Source organism: Xyrauchen texanus, chromosome 9 (assembly GCF_025860055.1).
Source record: "Xyrauchen texanus isolate HMW12.3.18 chromosome 9, RBS_HiC_50CHRs, whole genome shotgun sequence".
Lineage (NCBI taxonomy): Eukaryota > Metazoa > Chordata > Actinopteri > Cypriniformes > Catostomidae > Xyrauchen > Xyrauchen texanus.
In genome coordinates, this window is record NC_068284.1 from 15,343,606 (window position 1) to 15,358,031 (window position 14,426).

Below are 14,426 nucleotides of genomic sequence, written 5' to 3' on the forward strand. Positions count from 1 at the left end.
TTGAGCTGAAGAGTGACAGTAGACTGAAGGAACTCTTTAGCTCCTGCCCTCTTCGTCATTCTGGGCAGCATTGATGCAGTAATACCCTGAACTCTGTGACGTCGCCTTGAAGATTCTCCTTCCTTTCGGTCGACATATCTGTGTGAGGCAGGATTCTCAAAAATGACTGCACTCAAAACGAAATACTGCAATCGTGCACAAATCGAGGATGATTTGAGGCTATGTTTATCAAACATTGAGCCAAGAATTGAGGATCTTTGCAAGGCAAAGCAGGCTCAGGTCTCACATTAACATCACCTACCAGCAAGCTTCTGTAAAAATGCAGATGATGCCTACTATTAGGCCTAGTAATAATAACAATAATAAAGCATAAATTAATATCAGAGGTCTGGTGCCAATTCCCAATTATAGCAATAGCCTAGTAATGATAATAGGCCTACTGATGATGATAATAATAATAATAATAATAATAACAATAAAGCATGTAACCTCATATAATTATATAGCAATAGCCTAGTAATGATGATAGGCCTACTACTACTCATAATAATAATAATGCCTGCAAGCTCACATTAGAAGTCTGGTGCTACTGCCAATTATTATAATAATAATAATAATAATAATAATAATAATAACAACAACAATAAAGCATGGGGCGGGGCAGGAGGCACTGGGGCCCCAACTGCAATGAACCAGCTTTGGGGGGGCCCAGCTTGCAAAAGGTTGAGAACCCCTGTTCTAGAACATTTTCATAAATATCCATTGTTTCTCAGAAGACATATTGGACCGTTCCACAACAATAGTAATCATGACAAAGAACTTTTCAAATGATATTAGGAACTGCTAGCTACATATTACCACAAGAATATAACACTTTGATTAAAGAATACATGCTGCAAAATGTAACTTGTAATGGTTACTCAAGTAATCAATTATTCTTTGGATTACTTCTTCAGCACTGGTAGATTTTTTTCACTTGTTTTGACTATAAAAACTCTGCCAGTCTGTGAGACATAATACACATGTTAAAAAGACATTCTCTGAAAAACCTAAATATCTTATGCAGTGTTGTTTCTAAAACAAGATCTTGTTTTAAGGATTTTAGATATTTTTACAGGAAAAAAATACAAAAATTATTATTAAGAATACGATTTTTGCCCTAATATCAAAGGTCTTACTAGAAAAAAAGAAATTATGATATAACTTGAATTTTCTTGATAAATGTTTTTAGCGTGTCTGGTAACGTGCATGTAAAATGGCTAGAAATAGCATCTTAGCTTAGCGTAAAGCTGACAATTTACACAAGGTTTACTTCTATTTCTTCTGTTCCAAACACACTTCTCTGTCTGCTCGTGTGAATGTAACACATCATAAGAATGATGATGACTAAATGCAGCCGGTGCCAGCCAAACATCACTTCAATCTATTATGACGGACTTCAGAGGATGAAATTATGCCAACTCCAACCTGCATCACCTCGGTCTATTTATGGACTATGATCCTGAAATGAAATGCTTAGACTAACAATTGCCAACAAAAGCCTTCATCAGCCAATTAACAAGGACAATTGCATCTATGTGAACTTCTGCAATTAATCAAGATGGACTTCAAAGACTTTGGTCATTAATCTTACAGTTCAAACACAATCTAGTGTTTAATCAATGACCCTTATCACTTAGTTTAATAATTTTAAACCATGATTTTAACTATACATAATTAATATTTACATTACATTCATAATGTTAGCCAGAGGGAACTGGCCCCCACAGTGAGTCTGGTTTCTCCCAAGGTTATTTTTCTCCATTAATCTACATCTTATGGAGTTTTGTGTTCCTTGCCACAGTCAGCCTACAGCTTGCTCACTGGGGTTATTAATACAATTATCATTTAATTATTTATAAACACTATTAAAATTCTTATTTTATCTAAATTACACAATGATGATTAATCGACTTTATAGACATTACAGTTCTTATCGTCTGTTAATGCTAATATTCTGTAAAGCTGCTTTGAAACAATGTGTGTTGTGAAAGGCGCTATACAAATAAAATTGACTTGACTTGACTTGAAAGTGTTTCACTGCAGTTCAAATACACTTTGGATCACATCATTTATGTGTATAAATGTTTTCCATCTGAAAGGACTGAATATTAAATGAAACAAATGACAATAAAATGCAAAGTAACCTCATATTTTTATAAATACTTTTTTACATGTAACTGTATTCTAATTACCAATTCTTTAAATTGTAACTGTAGTGCAATACAGTTACTTATATTTTGTATTTTAAATATGTAATCCCGTTACATGTATTCCATTACTCCCCAACCCTGCATACAGAACACAATAAAACTCCACAGAATGATCCATTCTCTGGGATTTTGCCAGTTTCTGTTTATTTATAGATTTTTACATTCCTTTGTAAAATCCTTTTAATTTCATACTGCATTTCCCTTATTACATGTGAAAAGTTTCTTCAATTGTTGCCATTTTTTGACAAAGAATAACTTTCAACAGTTGTAACGGGCCACAAGGGATACCATTGCTGGTTTGGAATGATCTGTAGACACAGGGCCCTCCTCCAATGGGTTAGCCTTGTTTTGTGTCACTGAGTGCCCGACTGAGGCAATAACAAAAGTAAAGTTGTTGTCTGTGCGCCGTCCAGGCCGAAACTGTTTAATTGCCTTTGAAGAACTCTTAAGACTGGAACCTCGCTGGGGTGTGTCACACTGGAAAAGAGCTCTGAAACACCTGTAGAACTAACACAGAAACACCCAGACAATCAAGTACAAGATGGCAGTAGATATTAACCATTCTGAAATACACTCAACATATGCACTCACTAACACCAATTCATAGGAACAATGTGTGGTTAGCCATGGTTTTTATGATGATTGACATTGAATGTCAAATATACTGTACAGTATGTACAGTATGTACAGTATGAACTGTATAGCTAGAATACTCTTCAAAAGCTTTTTTCACTTGAACTTATATTAAAGCTAAATAGTATTTGTTTTTATGTTACTAGTAAGTTTTCCAATAATGGTATCTTTCTTGTATCTTTATCAATTGTACAAATTCTTATGCATTAGATTCTAGTTGTGAAATAATTGTTACTGATAACAAATTGCTAATTTTTGCCATTGAATTAAATAGGGATTTGTGGTTCAGTATGTATTCCAATTGTGACTAGTAGCTTTTTAAGTTTTACTAATCTCTCTTCATCAGAAAATAGTACTTATTCCAATGGTGACTAGTATCTATTCCAGTTTTACTAGTACACATTGACAAGATACTAGTACTGATTTATTAGACACTAGTGTATATTCCAGTTGTTACTATTAATGTAAGCGCAGCGTAGTTCTAGCTGGAAGACTAGCAGTTGTGCATCATCGCACCATTAGGTAACTCCTAGCCAATCACATGTAAGCCATCGCTTTATAAGTCTGCTCACAATCTATCACATTGCTGTTTCATCTTAAAAACTTGCCATTTTAACAGGAGTGTGTAAACTTTTTATAGCCACAAATCAGACATCACTACATGTCTCATGAATGTGCCAATGAGAGCTACTATGGGGTAGATGTCAAGATTTTCAGTGAATAACAACTTATGTAACCAATTTGTATGTATTTTTTCAGAAAACTTGGAATGCAGTGCTCAAGTTGTATGGACTACATTTATGATACTTTTATAGTGCTTTTGTATGCTTTTATCCAGCACCCATTCATTGTAATTGCCTAGAAAAGAGTGACCATTAAAGAAAGAAAGTCGTACAGGTTCAAATCCATCTCAGACAGCTCTATTGCAAGCAGTAATAGCTGCATATGTCTCAGAAGTTAGAAAAACAAATAAAACATCGGCTTTTTTTCAATTACGTTTCGATTTCAAATAAACTTGCAAATTCAAAAACCACATTCATTTCAGTACACGCATACTTCTACTGAATCATTTCCCCTTAGCAACTAAGAATAAGCCCATCAACCATGGTTGGCCATAGACAACAATTAAAGCTCATTTAGGCATTTTGATTAAAAAAGGGTCCCTCTCTTATCCACATGTCTCTGTTTTCAGAGACCTTTCACATTTATCATCACTACCATTTCTTAATGGTATCAAATTCTTAATAAATGACATTTTACTTCTAAACAGAACAATTATACAATTTGTAATAGAATAATTGCCTAAAGTAATGTGCAAGTCTCAATAATTTCCAAAGCTGTAATTAATGTCTGAAAGAGAAGTCATTTTATCAATTCTATTCTGCGAGGAGCAAAATGATGAGGGAAAAAAGGTCATTGGTAAATGTAACCAAGGTAACTGAAGCTAATAAGCGGTGAAATGAGATAGTAATAATCATAGTGAAGTCAGGCATAATAAAGCTGAGGGGAAAGCATACAACCAGGCTTGTAGAACATTTAATGGTGCTATATAATTGATTGGATCTTTTTTACGTAACATAAATAATAGATAATATATATGTTATTCTGTTTCAAGAAGACTGGAAAAATCAAAACACAGAGATGAATAATTAATACAGATAAAATATATAACAAAGATGTCAATAGTTCACATATCTACTTTAGACATTGAAGGCCAGTGGAACGAAAAGAAGCAGCACATTATAGAAACTCTTTAAATGAAACATCTCAATCTGTTTTATGCTGGATATTCTTTTGACAATATTTAGTGAAAAAAAAAATTATTATGACATTGATAACAATACTTATTCTTATGCACTTTTTCCAGAAGAGCAAACCAATTTATTTCCCAGTAGAATAAACCCTCCTGTTATTTCCAGGTCAAAAATTTGTCTTGTGTTTGGTCAAAATACCATCGGATTCTACACAACAATTAATACATTCAGTACATTTTTATAATACTTTATATTTATGCAATGTCAGGATGTTTTGGGTGGTTGCTAAGGCATTGCTAAATGGCTGCAAGATGGTTGCTTAGGAGCCCAAGCCAAAAACCATCCTCTAGACTCTTTGACATCCTGGTTCCTAGATATGTGTGAGGGTCTTTTCAATGGAAGTCTATGGGATTTTTTATCATATGTCATCTGCCAGGCAGACGGTTATATTCTGAAATTAAAATGCTTTTTAATAAAAAAACGTGATTCTGTATTTGTTTCAAACAGATAAAATGTGTAAGTATTCTAATTATCATTAGATAATTTACTCAAAATGAAGGGTTCGCTGTATATCTAATGTAAAATAATAGAACCATTGATATAAATGTACCAGATGAAATGCTATTTATTCTAAAATAAACTTGGGTTTAGTGTGAAAAACAAGCCTATGGCAAGATAAAGAGATATGCTTCAGTGAATACTATAATCTACCAGATTGTCTATGTCCCGAACCATGCAGCATTCGGGGATTTATAAACCAAGACCTCACACTTGACATGACACATGGATGGGATGACACAAACCACAGTGCTCCTTCAAGTCAAAGGAACAGCCAGGTTTATACTCTGAATCTGTGATGTCACTTTCCTTAAGAAAACGTAGTGTACTTAGTATACGCTTTGTGCATCATGTATACTTATAGTCAACTACATTTCCTCAAGAAATTGAAGGGTGTGATGTTTACATACAATCTTCAGAAGATTTCATCCAGTGTATGCAATAAAGGAGAACCCATCTACCAGGCAGACTGAGGAATAAAAAGATATAAAGAAATATCTGGAAGTACAATTATTCAGCAAGCAGAACAAGTCTTCATTTAATGTTTGAGAAAAGAAGAGTTGAAATAAAATCCCCAACACAAAGGAAATTCTGATTCTGGCATACACTCTCACATTTATCTTCTTCAAGTCAGACAAGCCTGATATTTGATTGCTTTTGCTTTCTTGTCTGTTACTTGAGGCAAAAAAAGAGCAAATTGTTTACATTTTATAGTAACATATAGATAGCAGACTTAAAGGAGATGTTTGGAACTTTAATTGTAGAATAGCATAACATTTCATCTGCAAGTGAATGGTGACCAGACCTTTGAAGCTCCAAAAAGAATATAAAGGCCACATAAAAGTATATCAATAAGACTCCAGTGTTTAAATCCATGTCTTCAGAAGCGATATGATAGTGTAACGTAGTTCAATGGAAAGGAGGAGGCGAGAACTGGCTTGACAATATAAATTATATTTTAATTATAAACTTAAACAAAAGACACAAACACACACATGACGGACATGTCCGTAAACGCTCTCTCTCTTGTCGCACCACCATCTGCTATCGGCCTTTATCCCTCTCTGAGGCTTAATTAGCCTGATAAGGGACCGGGTGTGTAGAATCACAACCCGGCCCGCCCTCCGCCCTGCCACAGAAAAGTTCAACATATATGTATTTTTTAACTATAAATCTCAACCACCACTTTCACTTTCAAAGTGTGAACGAATGATAAAGTGAAAGTGGAGATTTGTAGTAAAAAAAAAAAAGAAAAAAGGACTTTTGTTGATCTGTTTCTCACTCACACCTAATTTATTATATTGCTTCTGAAGATATGCATTTAACCACTGGAGTCTTATGGATAACTTTATGTGGCCTTTATGTGTTTTTTTTTGGTCACCCTTCACTTGCATTGTAAGGACCAACAGAGCTGAGATATTCTTCTAAAAATCTTCAACATAAGAAAGAAAGTCATACACATCTGGGATGGCAAGAGGGTGTGTAAATTATGAGAATTTTCCTTTTTGGGTGAACTATCCCTTTAATGAGACTAAATCAACCTGGCTATGCTCCTGGCTATGGAGTGGTGGTGGCGTAGTGGACTAAAGCACATCACTGGTAATCAGAAGGTTGCTGGTTCGATCCCCACAGCCGCCACCACCATTGTGTCCTTGAGAAAGACACATAATCCAAGTTGCTCCGGGGGAATTGTCCCTGTAATAAGTGCACTGTAAGTCGCTTTGGATAAAAGCGTCTGCCAAATGCATAAATGTAAAATGTAAATGTAAATGTTAGGTTACACTCACTAAATAAATTCAGAACAGAGCTCCTTAAGGTAACAGCTGCACGCATCCACTTTTTACAGTGCATGCTTTAGTAGTGGGAGTTTTTGAGAGAAAAAAAGAGAATTTATACATGCAATCACTCTTTTCTCTAGGTGCTTCGCTGAGTTATGCAATTTAATATTAACTTAATTAAACTATTTAGGATGAAATCATATAGCATTACTTTTCAGCAACAGCTGTCAACCACCACTTAATACGGCAGGAAAGCGACTTAATTTGCTCTAATAAAATCTCAGATGTTGAGAACCATTCCCCAACTGTGGAAAAGTGCTATTAAATATTAACGCCTTTAGGCACAAACTTCCAATATCATTTAGCTCTCAAATAACTACTGTAAATAGAATGCAAATGTTCTGTTAGGGACAGCTTCATAACACATTAAAATTTGTAGAACATATACCGTATACAGTATCTCACTATTACATCAATTTAACAAAATTCTGGTCTTAGTCAGTCTGAAAATGAAAATGATAATGACTCAATATTTAGTGAACATTATGTGAAAACCCATTGTTTAAGTCATTTACATGAAACTTGATTAACTGAATGTTTCTAAAAGATGTTTTGAAGCTTCCATCATCAGACAATATGGGAGAAGACAGAGGACCATACTCACCATAGATCTTCTGTTCCTGCATTCAATGATGGTCGTTGTTGGCCAAGAAATGTTACTTGTATCTGTACAGCATTTTTAGTCTTCAACTCGCCTCAACACACAGTTTCCATAGTTACGGGCTGGGAGGAATTGAAGACTGAAAATGACATACAGGAGAATTGTTCTTCATCGGCTGGAGTCTAATGCATACCCTGAAACATAACTCAATTCTTGATACACTGATGGGGTCACAAAAACCCATCCATCTGATTTTGCATGGCATAAAACACTGTGCATGGATATCTTGGTAATATTTTACAATAAGGTTGTATACCCTAACAGTAGTTAATGCAATAGTTCAGGGGTTCTCAACCGATGGGTCGCAGGTTTATCTAAAGAGGGCATGTGCAGGAGTGAAAAAAAAAACGATCCTAAATTAAAATACTAATATGGAACTAACAACCATAATCATGCATTTATGATAATAAAATACAAATGCTTATGAAGTTTTAAAAGGAAGGAGAAACTATTTATTTTGACATCAATATTTGTGCATCAAACTCTACAGTATCTTGGCGCAAATCATATGTCACGTTGCTGTAGAAGCTAGCAAAATTAAGCAGATGCCAACAGGATGCCCTCATACTTGAAAACCATGAAGAAATCTATGCAAGGTACAACAAAATACCACCCAGTATACATATTAAATTCCAGTTACAGGTTTGGTATTGTATCGGGTCACCAGTTGATGTCCAGTTTAAAATTTGGGTCCAGAAGTGAAACCAGTTTAGAACCACTGCAATAGTTAACCTTAACCAACAATGAAGAATTATTTTACAGTATTTTATCATGGTTAATTGGTTATTTCTATGTATACTAATACATTTTTGACATTAAAAGTTGTGTACTTAACATTGGCTAATGCATTATGAACTTATATTGCATATTCATAAATATTGTATTATATTTTATTTAAATCTTGTGGTTTATTTCTATCTCTGTGACTTATTTCTCAATAAACATAGAGGTTATGTCAAAATGGATTCATCTCCAGTGACCATGTGAAAAGCAGCTCATATAGCTTTCTTCATTCTCTGAAGAAATAATTGCTGGAACTTTATGCGAATCTTCAGATACCAGAGCTGTAAAAGCTGTTTAATTTAAAGCAGGACAGCAGATCTGATATAACATCACATCTGCCAAGGTTGACTGTAAACCATCTTGAGAGGTCTGTCTCAATGACAGGCATGAATTTACATACTTTTCTCCAGTTTCTTTGATGTCTCGGCTCTTGATCTATCTGTATGCAGTGGGCATGACATCTTTTCTGTACACTTTTAAAGTTTGCCCTCATGTTGTCTTCCAGTCATTTTAACCCGAAGAGGATTTTCTTTTGCCTGAAAATGCTAGTTAATGTTATCCTATTGGACTGAAACTTTCTGATATCAGGCAGGGTATCAAATTACACTGAACGTAGGCCTCATTGACCTGAGCTTATGCACCTCATTTTTAAGTGGAAAAAAAGCATTATTTGTGGATAATTTTGGTAGTATTAAATAAAATATGAAATAATTTTGTACTATTTATTGCACAAGTGTACTTTTATGTTTAACTTGAAATGCTTTTATTTTGTACAAAATGGCACAAAGTCACACTTGTGGTGTTTCAGGTCAAAAAATTACCACTTTGTACATTGTACATTTTAACGGATTCGTACTGTGCCCGCATTTTGGTTATTTATTTATTTTCCCGAACCTGTACAGTTGTGTACTGGATATTTATCCTGACAAGTTTGGCGAAACTCCGCCTTTGACATTGTACCTGCCTTAATCCCCAGTTGGCCTTGTTTGGGCCCCGAGAAAGCCCCCAGGAGGCACGGTGAAGTCCCGGAAGTGACAGTCGAAACATAACTGTCCCTGGCACATAATTTGGCCCGATAGTGGAAATCCGATAAAGGAACAAACTTCCCTGTTAAACATTAATACAAACTAGTGTGTATTTTTTATTGCACAGATGTTTTCTTATGGTATTTAATTTAGTCAAAATAACCCATAAAGAATGTGTAAGTGCCATTTATTAGTAGCAAGTTTGTTTATGTTATAACATTTGTTACTCTTTCATTCTTGTGTTTATGTTGGTATATTGGTGCAACTTCTGTATTGAAACTCTTATTTTGAAGTTGTACTGGAACTCTTATTTGAAGTTTAAAGGAAGCTGTAAGAAAAATAATAAATGAGTGTGGACGGCGGAGCAACACGGTTGTTTTACCGTCGTTGGTTCTCTCCAAGCCAACTCAACGCGTAAAACTGTCTTATGTCGTTCATACAATGTGGTTATAATAAGAGAAGTAAGTTTAGTTGAAGTTTATAATTACGAACAATTAAGATTGTTCGTAATTAAGAATTTTTTACTCAAAAACCGAGGTGCAAAAGCTCAGGTCAATAAGGCCTATGATCAATAAGAAATAAAAAACATGTCCTAATTGAAAGAAAACAAGTTCACAAAAAGCTCTAATCCAATATTTGGTGATTATAGAGCAAAATTGGAGATTTATAAGTAATTTTAATCAGCCATTCATTTTTGATCAGGAAGACCAAATTAGTGAAAAAATGTAAAGACAGCACAATGGTTAAGTTGGCTTAAAGCAGCTTTGGTTCTCCTCCATCTAGACACAGAGCCAAGACTTGAAAGCTGAGCCCACACTGGAGGACAAGTGCTGACAGCATTGCATTATCATTTATTTCAATAATGTGAAAACAGCACAATCAATTGTTGGACAAAGCATATCACAACAAAGAGGTAATTAATCAACCTCAGAATGAATTATGTTTTCCTCTCTTCCTCACGATGTTTAGAGATAGACACGTAATTATTTAACATCAGTAGAACAAATGTACTGAGATAAAAAGTTGAAATATTTAAACATTTGGATTTAAAAACACAGTGATATTTAAACATGGGATCCTCCTTCATCATTAATCCATGGGATATGTTGTCCAGCAGGTGAAAAACTAAGTCTAATTGCTTTGAAAAATAGCACGATTTGAAGTATCATTCATTATAAAGGTCACACAAAATCACTACTAATAATAACAAAGTTAGATTTCTGGGTTAAACAAGAAACTGCCTTGAATTAATCTGTTAAAACAGGCTGGGGTTTATTTAATATATGTAAAATATGAGGGTTTAAGTGAATTTCACCCTCCTAGATAAGATTATCATAAGTTTATGCCCAAATTTTGCTATTTCTTTCTTATATATTCCATTCCATTGTGTAACTTCCCTCTACTACACCTAAACATGGAATGCATTAAACATCGAACTGAATGTGGTGCTCTTTGTGTTGAACACAACACTTGACAGGACACATGACAAGCTCAGGCTCTCCATCAATCAAACCAGAGCCTGGTGCCCAGAGAGAAAAATATCTGGGATGTAGAGTAAGTTAAGCATCTCAATGATGTGGTTTTTCAGGCTGCAGAGCTGACAGAATGTTTATGACCATTGCATGGCATTCTATCTTATTCCAGCTAGACCTACTTTCAAGTATTGAAAAAAACAAAAACGAATGGTGCACCCACACTTTCCCTCACAAAAAAACATCTCTCAGAGCCAAATGCAGTCAAATTTAGTAAGTTAGAGTAGAGTAGTAGTTAAAGTCTCTCTTTTCATCTGGCATAAATATTATATCGAAAACCACATTTCAGCCATTACAACTCTTGGAAAGATTTAGAATGTTAATGTCAGTATGACATATTGGTAGAATATGGGACTTGGCAGACTAGATTTGCTACACTGCTGCTTCTGCTGCTTCTGCTGCACAGAGCAAGTAGGGAGACTTACTACTGTGGACATGCTGCTGCACAACTACACATAAATAAAATCCCCCAACAAAGCAGGGAATCTGGACAAACGCATAATACATTAACACAAAAGACACCCCCCCAACAAGCAGATCTATTGCCAAGACTTGTGTACTGCTGCTGCTCCGAAGAGCCATGTGCACCACGTGAATTCTAGCTAGGTATGCCTTGGTCTGCTGACCAGACTCATAATGTGTTTCTGGACTTGGAAAGCCCAGAGCTTTTTAAACTAGTGAATTAGCCTAGCTTTGTGTAGATTTATTTGAACTAATGACCTAAGATAGCGGTATGTGGCAGTGCCTGATTTGTCAACAACATACTTTGATAAAGATGCGCTTCAATGTGTCATGGCCAAAAGCAGACCTTACCGTGCAAGATAATCGAAGAAAAAGCTCTTACCGTGCAAGCTAATAGAAGAAAAAGCCCCAGCAACCACCTGGGCAAAGCACGATGCACGATGTAGTGAAATCAGCTTACTTGCTAACTGAGCAAAGTCAAAGGACCTATCAGCTTACACAATATGCCCTTTCCCACTGCAGGAACTAAAGCCTGTTTTAGGTGCCTTTAATCTGAACCACTACTTTTCATAGTTTGCGCACATGAGGAACTATAGTTAGGTAGGTACTTTTTGGAAGAAGAGGGACTGTGGGAGTGCTGCAACCTGTGATTGGTCAAACCAGTATGATGCACAAAGCAAAAAGATACTTAAGGAATGTGACAGGGCGGAGAGCGGGGCCAGGTCGTAATCAAGCCTTCGAGAGGGATAAAGGTTGACTGCAGAGGATCATGCGGGAGAGAGAGATCGTTAACGGACATGTCCGTCATGTGTGTGTTTATGTTTGTGCCCTCCCTCGTCCAGGTAGACGGGGATGACCTGCCAGCAGACGGGGCTTAGGGCACACCCTCCCCCAGGGAAAAGGGGGGGGGGGGTGTACGTCATGCTGGGGGCTCCCCAGTCTGAGAGAACGAGGGAGGAATGTGGCAGCCTCTCGAAGGCTTGATCAGCCTAATACGGGACGGGTGTGTAGGATCACGACCCGGCCCCGCCCTCCGCCCTGCCACAAGGAGTCAGCAGCCAAGAGTAAACAATCTTGTAGCTGCTAGCCTGCTACTCAGAGGTTTGTGCTAAATTTCCAATTCCCTTAAAATAAATAACATAAAACCAACATGGTATTCAAAGAGTTTTGCCTTTTTCACATATTATATGTGTATGAGGGGTGCGCAGATGATGTGAATGGGTGACAAGTTTTAAGTGTTTGAATCATATCTGTACTGTGTGACAGAATTTCTTTTTACAGAAAATAAAGTGATTTCTGGATACTAGATAAAAACAAATCCTGGGATAACGGGCATAAATAATAAGATGTTTATCGAGTGTGGGTAATTGAAATACATTATAAACATAAATAAACATGAAATCAAATTTTCATGAGGAAAGGGTTGCATGCCTGTTACTGCGTGGTTACCTTCCATCAAGACGTCTTTTTTCAGTCAATGTGTGAGTAGTTGAAAACAGTATTTTATGTTGAGTCATAAAAGAGTTATTGTAAATGATCAAACTTGTCGCAAATTCGCCCCTGACAATTTTTACATGAAAATGAGCTTTGAGGCAAACTGTCCATTGTTGCCTACTGGTGAAGAGCTGCAATCTTCTAGCAAACATTTGTGGCAAATCAAAAAATCATTTGCACGTGATAAATAATGATAATCTGTGCAAGTCTGCGGCTAGTTTAGATTTTTTGTAAGGACAAACCACTTCAGAAGAAAAATGGTTGACTATATCACGTCAGTACGTGGTTTCCTTTGTGTACAAATTCAAGAGAAGAAAACGTCTCTTTGAGTGTGCGGTTCCTTTTAATAGTTCTCAACTAGAAAGTTCAAAGAGGGAAGTACTGGGACTTTATGTGGGAAAGATGCTCATGTGAGCTGATTGGCTTGACATATCAGATGTAAGTGAGATGATGGCTAACAGATAACAAGTTCAAGAAGCTATCAGCTTGCACTATTCAGAGTTTCATGCCTGGACTTAGTCATTTAGAGAGGATGGCATTCTATTTACCCTCTACATCTGTGCCACATTGCACAACTGACACTTTGACTGATGGTGCAACAAGCACAATGAATTGGATTGTTTCACATGAGAGTACACCAGTAAACCAGTCGCATCAGACACCTTCAGCTTTTATAAAGCTGACAGTGTAGATGGATTGGACACTAACATCCCTTGCACCAGCTTTGTTGTCCCCAGGTCTGGGATTCTGAACTATTGCTGAAGAGCTCCATCACAGTATACAACATTTGAGCGACTTTGTGTTCATTATTGTATGCCATTTGAATCTGGAAGATGTTAGTTATCAGCAGGTCATCATGGAATGCATGTGGGCAAAACTACATAGAAAATTCCACAGATTCTACAGAATTTGATCGGCAATTATTCACAAAGTTCTACAAATTTCCTGACTCCTTGTTTGTTCCTTTATTGTTCACCAAAAAAATTGAAATTATCTTAACTCTTCTGTGGAACACAAATGAAGATTTCTTTTAAGAAAATATGATGTCTGTGTGTCCAATCAATAAGTCAATGGGGTCCAAAACTTGCAATCTTGAGAACATAAAGGCAGCATAAATGTAATCCATATGACTGGAGTGGTATAATCCAAGTCCTCTGAAGTGATATGGTCAATTCTTTTTTATTCGAATTCTGATTGTGACAAAGAGACCACAGATATCAAGAATTATAGTGAAAAAAGAGCTACATTTTTGTCTGTTTCTTACCCAAAACCAATCATATCGCTTCAGAAGACATGTATTAAACTGCTCGAGTCATATGAAATGTAAACAAGGAAAGTTTTCCTTCCTGCAGCCTCGTTTGCATCCCTATAAGGTTAACAGTGTACAGTAGGACATGTTCCCGCTTCAGAGAAAACAAGCAGTCTTAAAATCCA

The 14,426-nt window shown here is 36.1% G+C and overlaps 1 protein-coding gene across 2 annotated transcripts in view; it reads right to left on the reverse strand.

Annotated features, from left to right (window-relative positions):
- Positions 1 to 2,389: 2,389 nt before the first annotated feature.
- Positions 2,390 to 14,426, reverse strand: part of LOC127649481 (pinopsin-like) — a 66,209-nt gene continuing 54,172 nt past the window's right edge. For both annotated transcript variants that reach the window (XM_052134588.1, XM_052134587.1), the window contains one exon: positions 2,390 to 2,759. In XM_052134588.1, the coding sequence (XP_051990548.1) occupies positions 2,511 to 2,759 (249 nt within the window). In that variant the 3' untranslated portion in view covers positions 2,390 to 2,510. The remainder of the gene's footprint in view (positions 2,760 to 14,426) is intronic.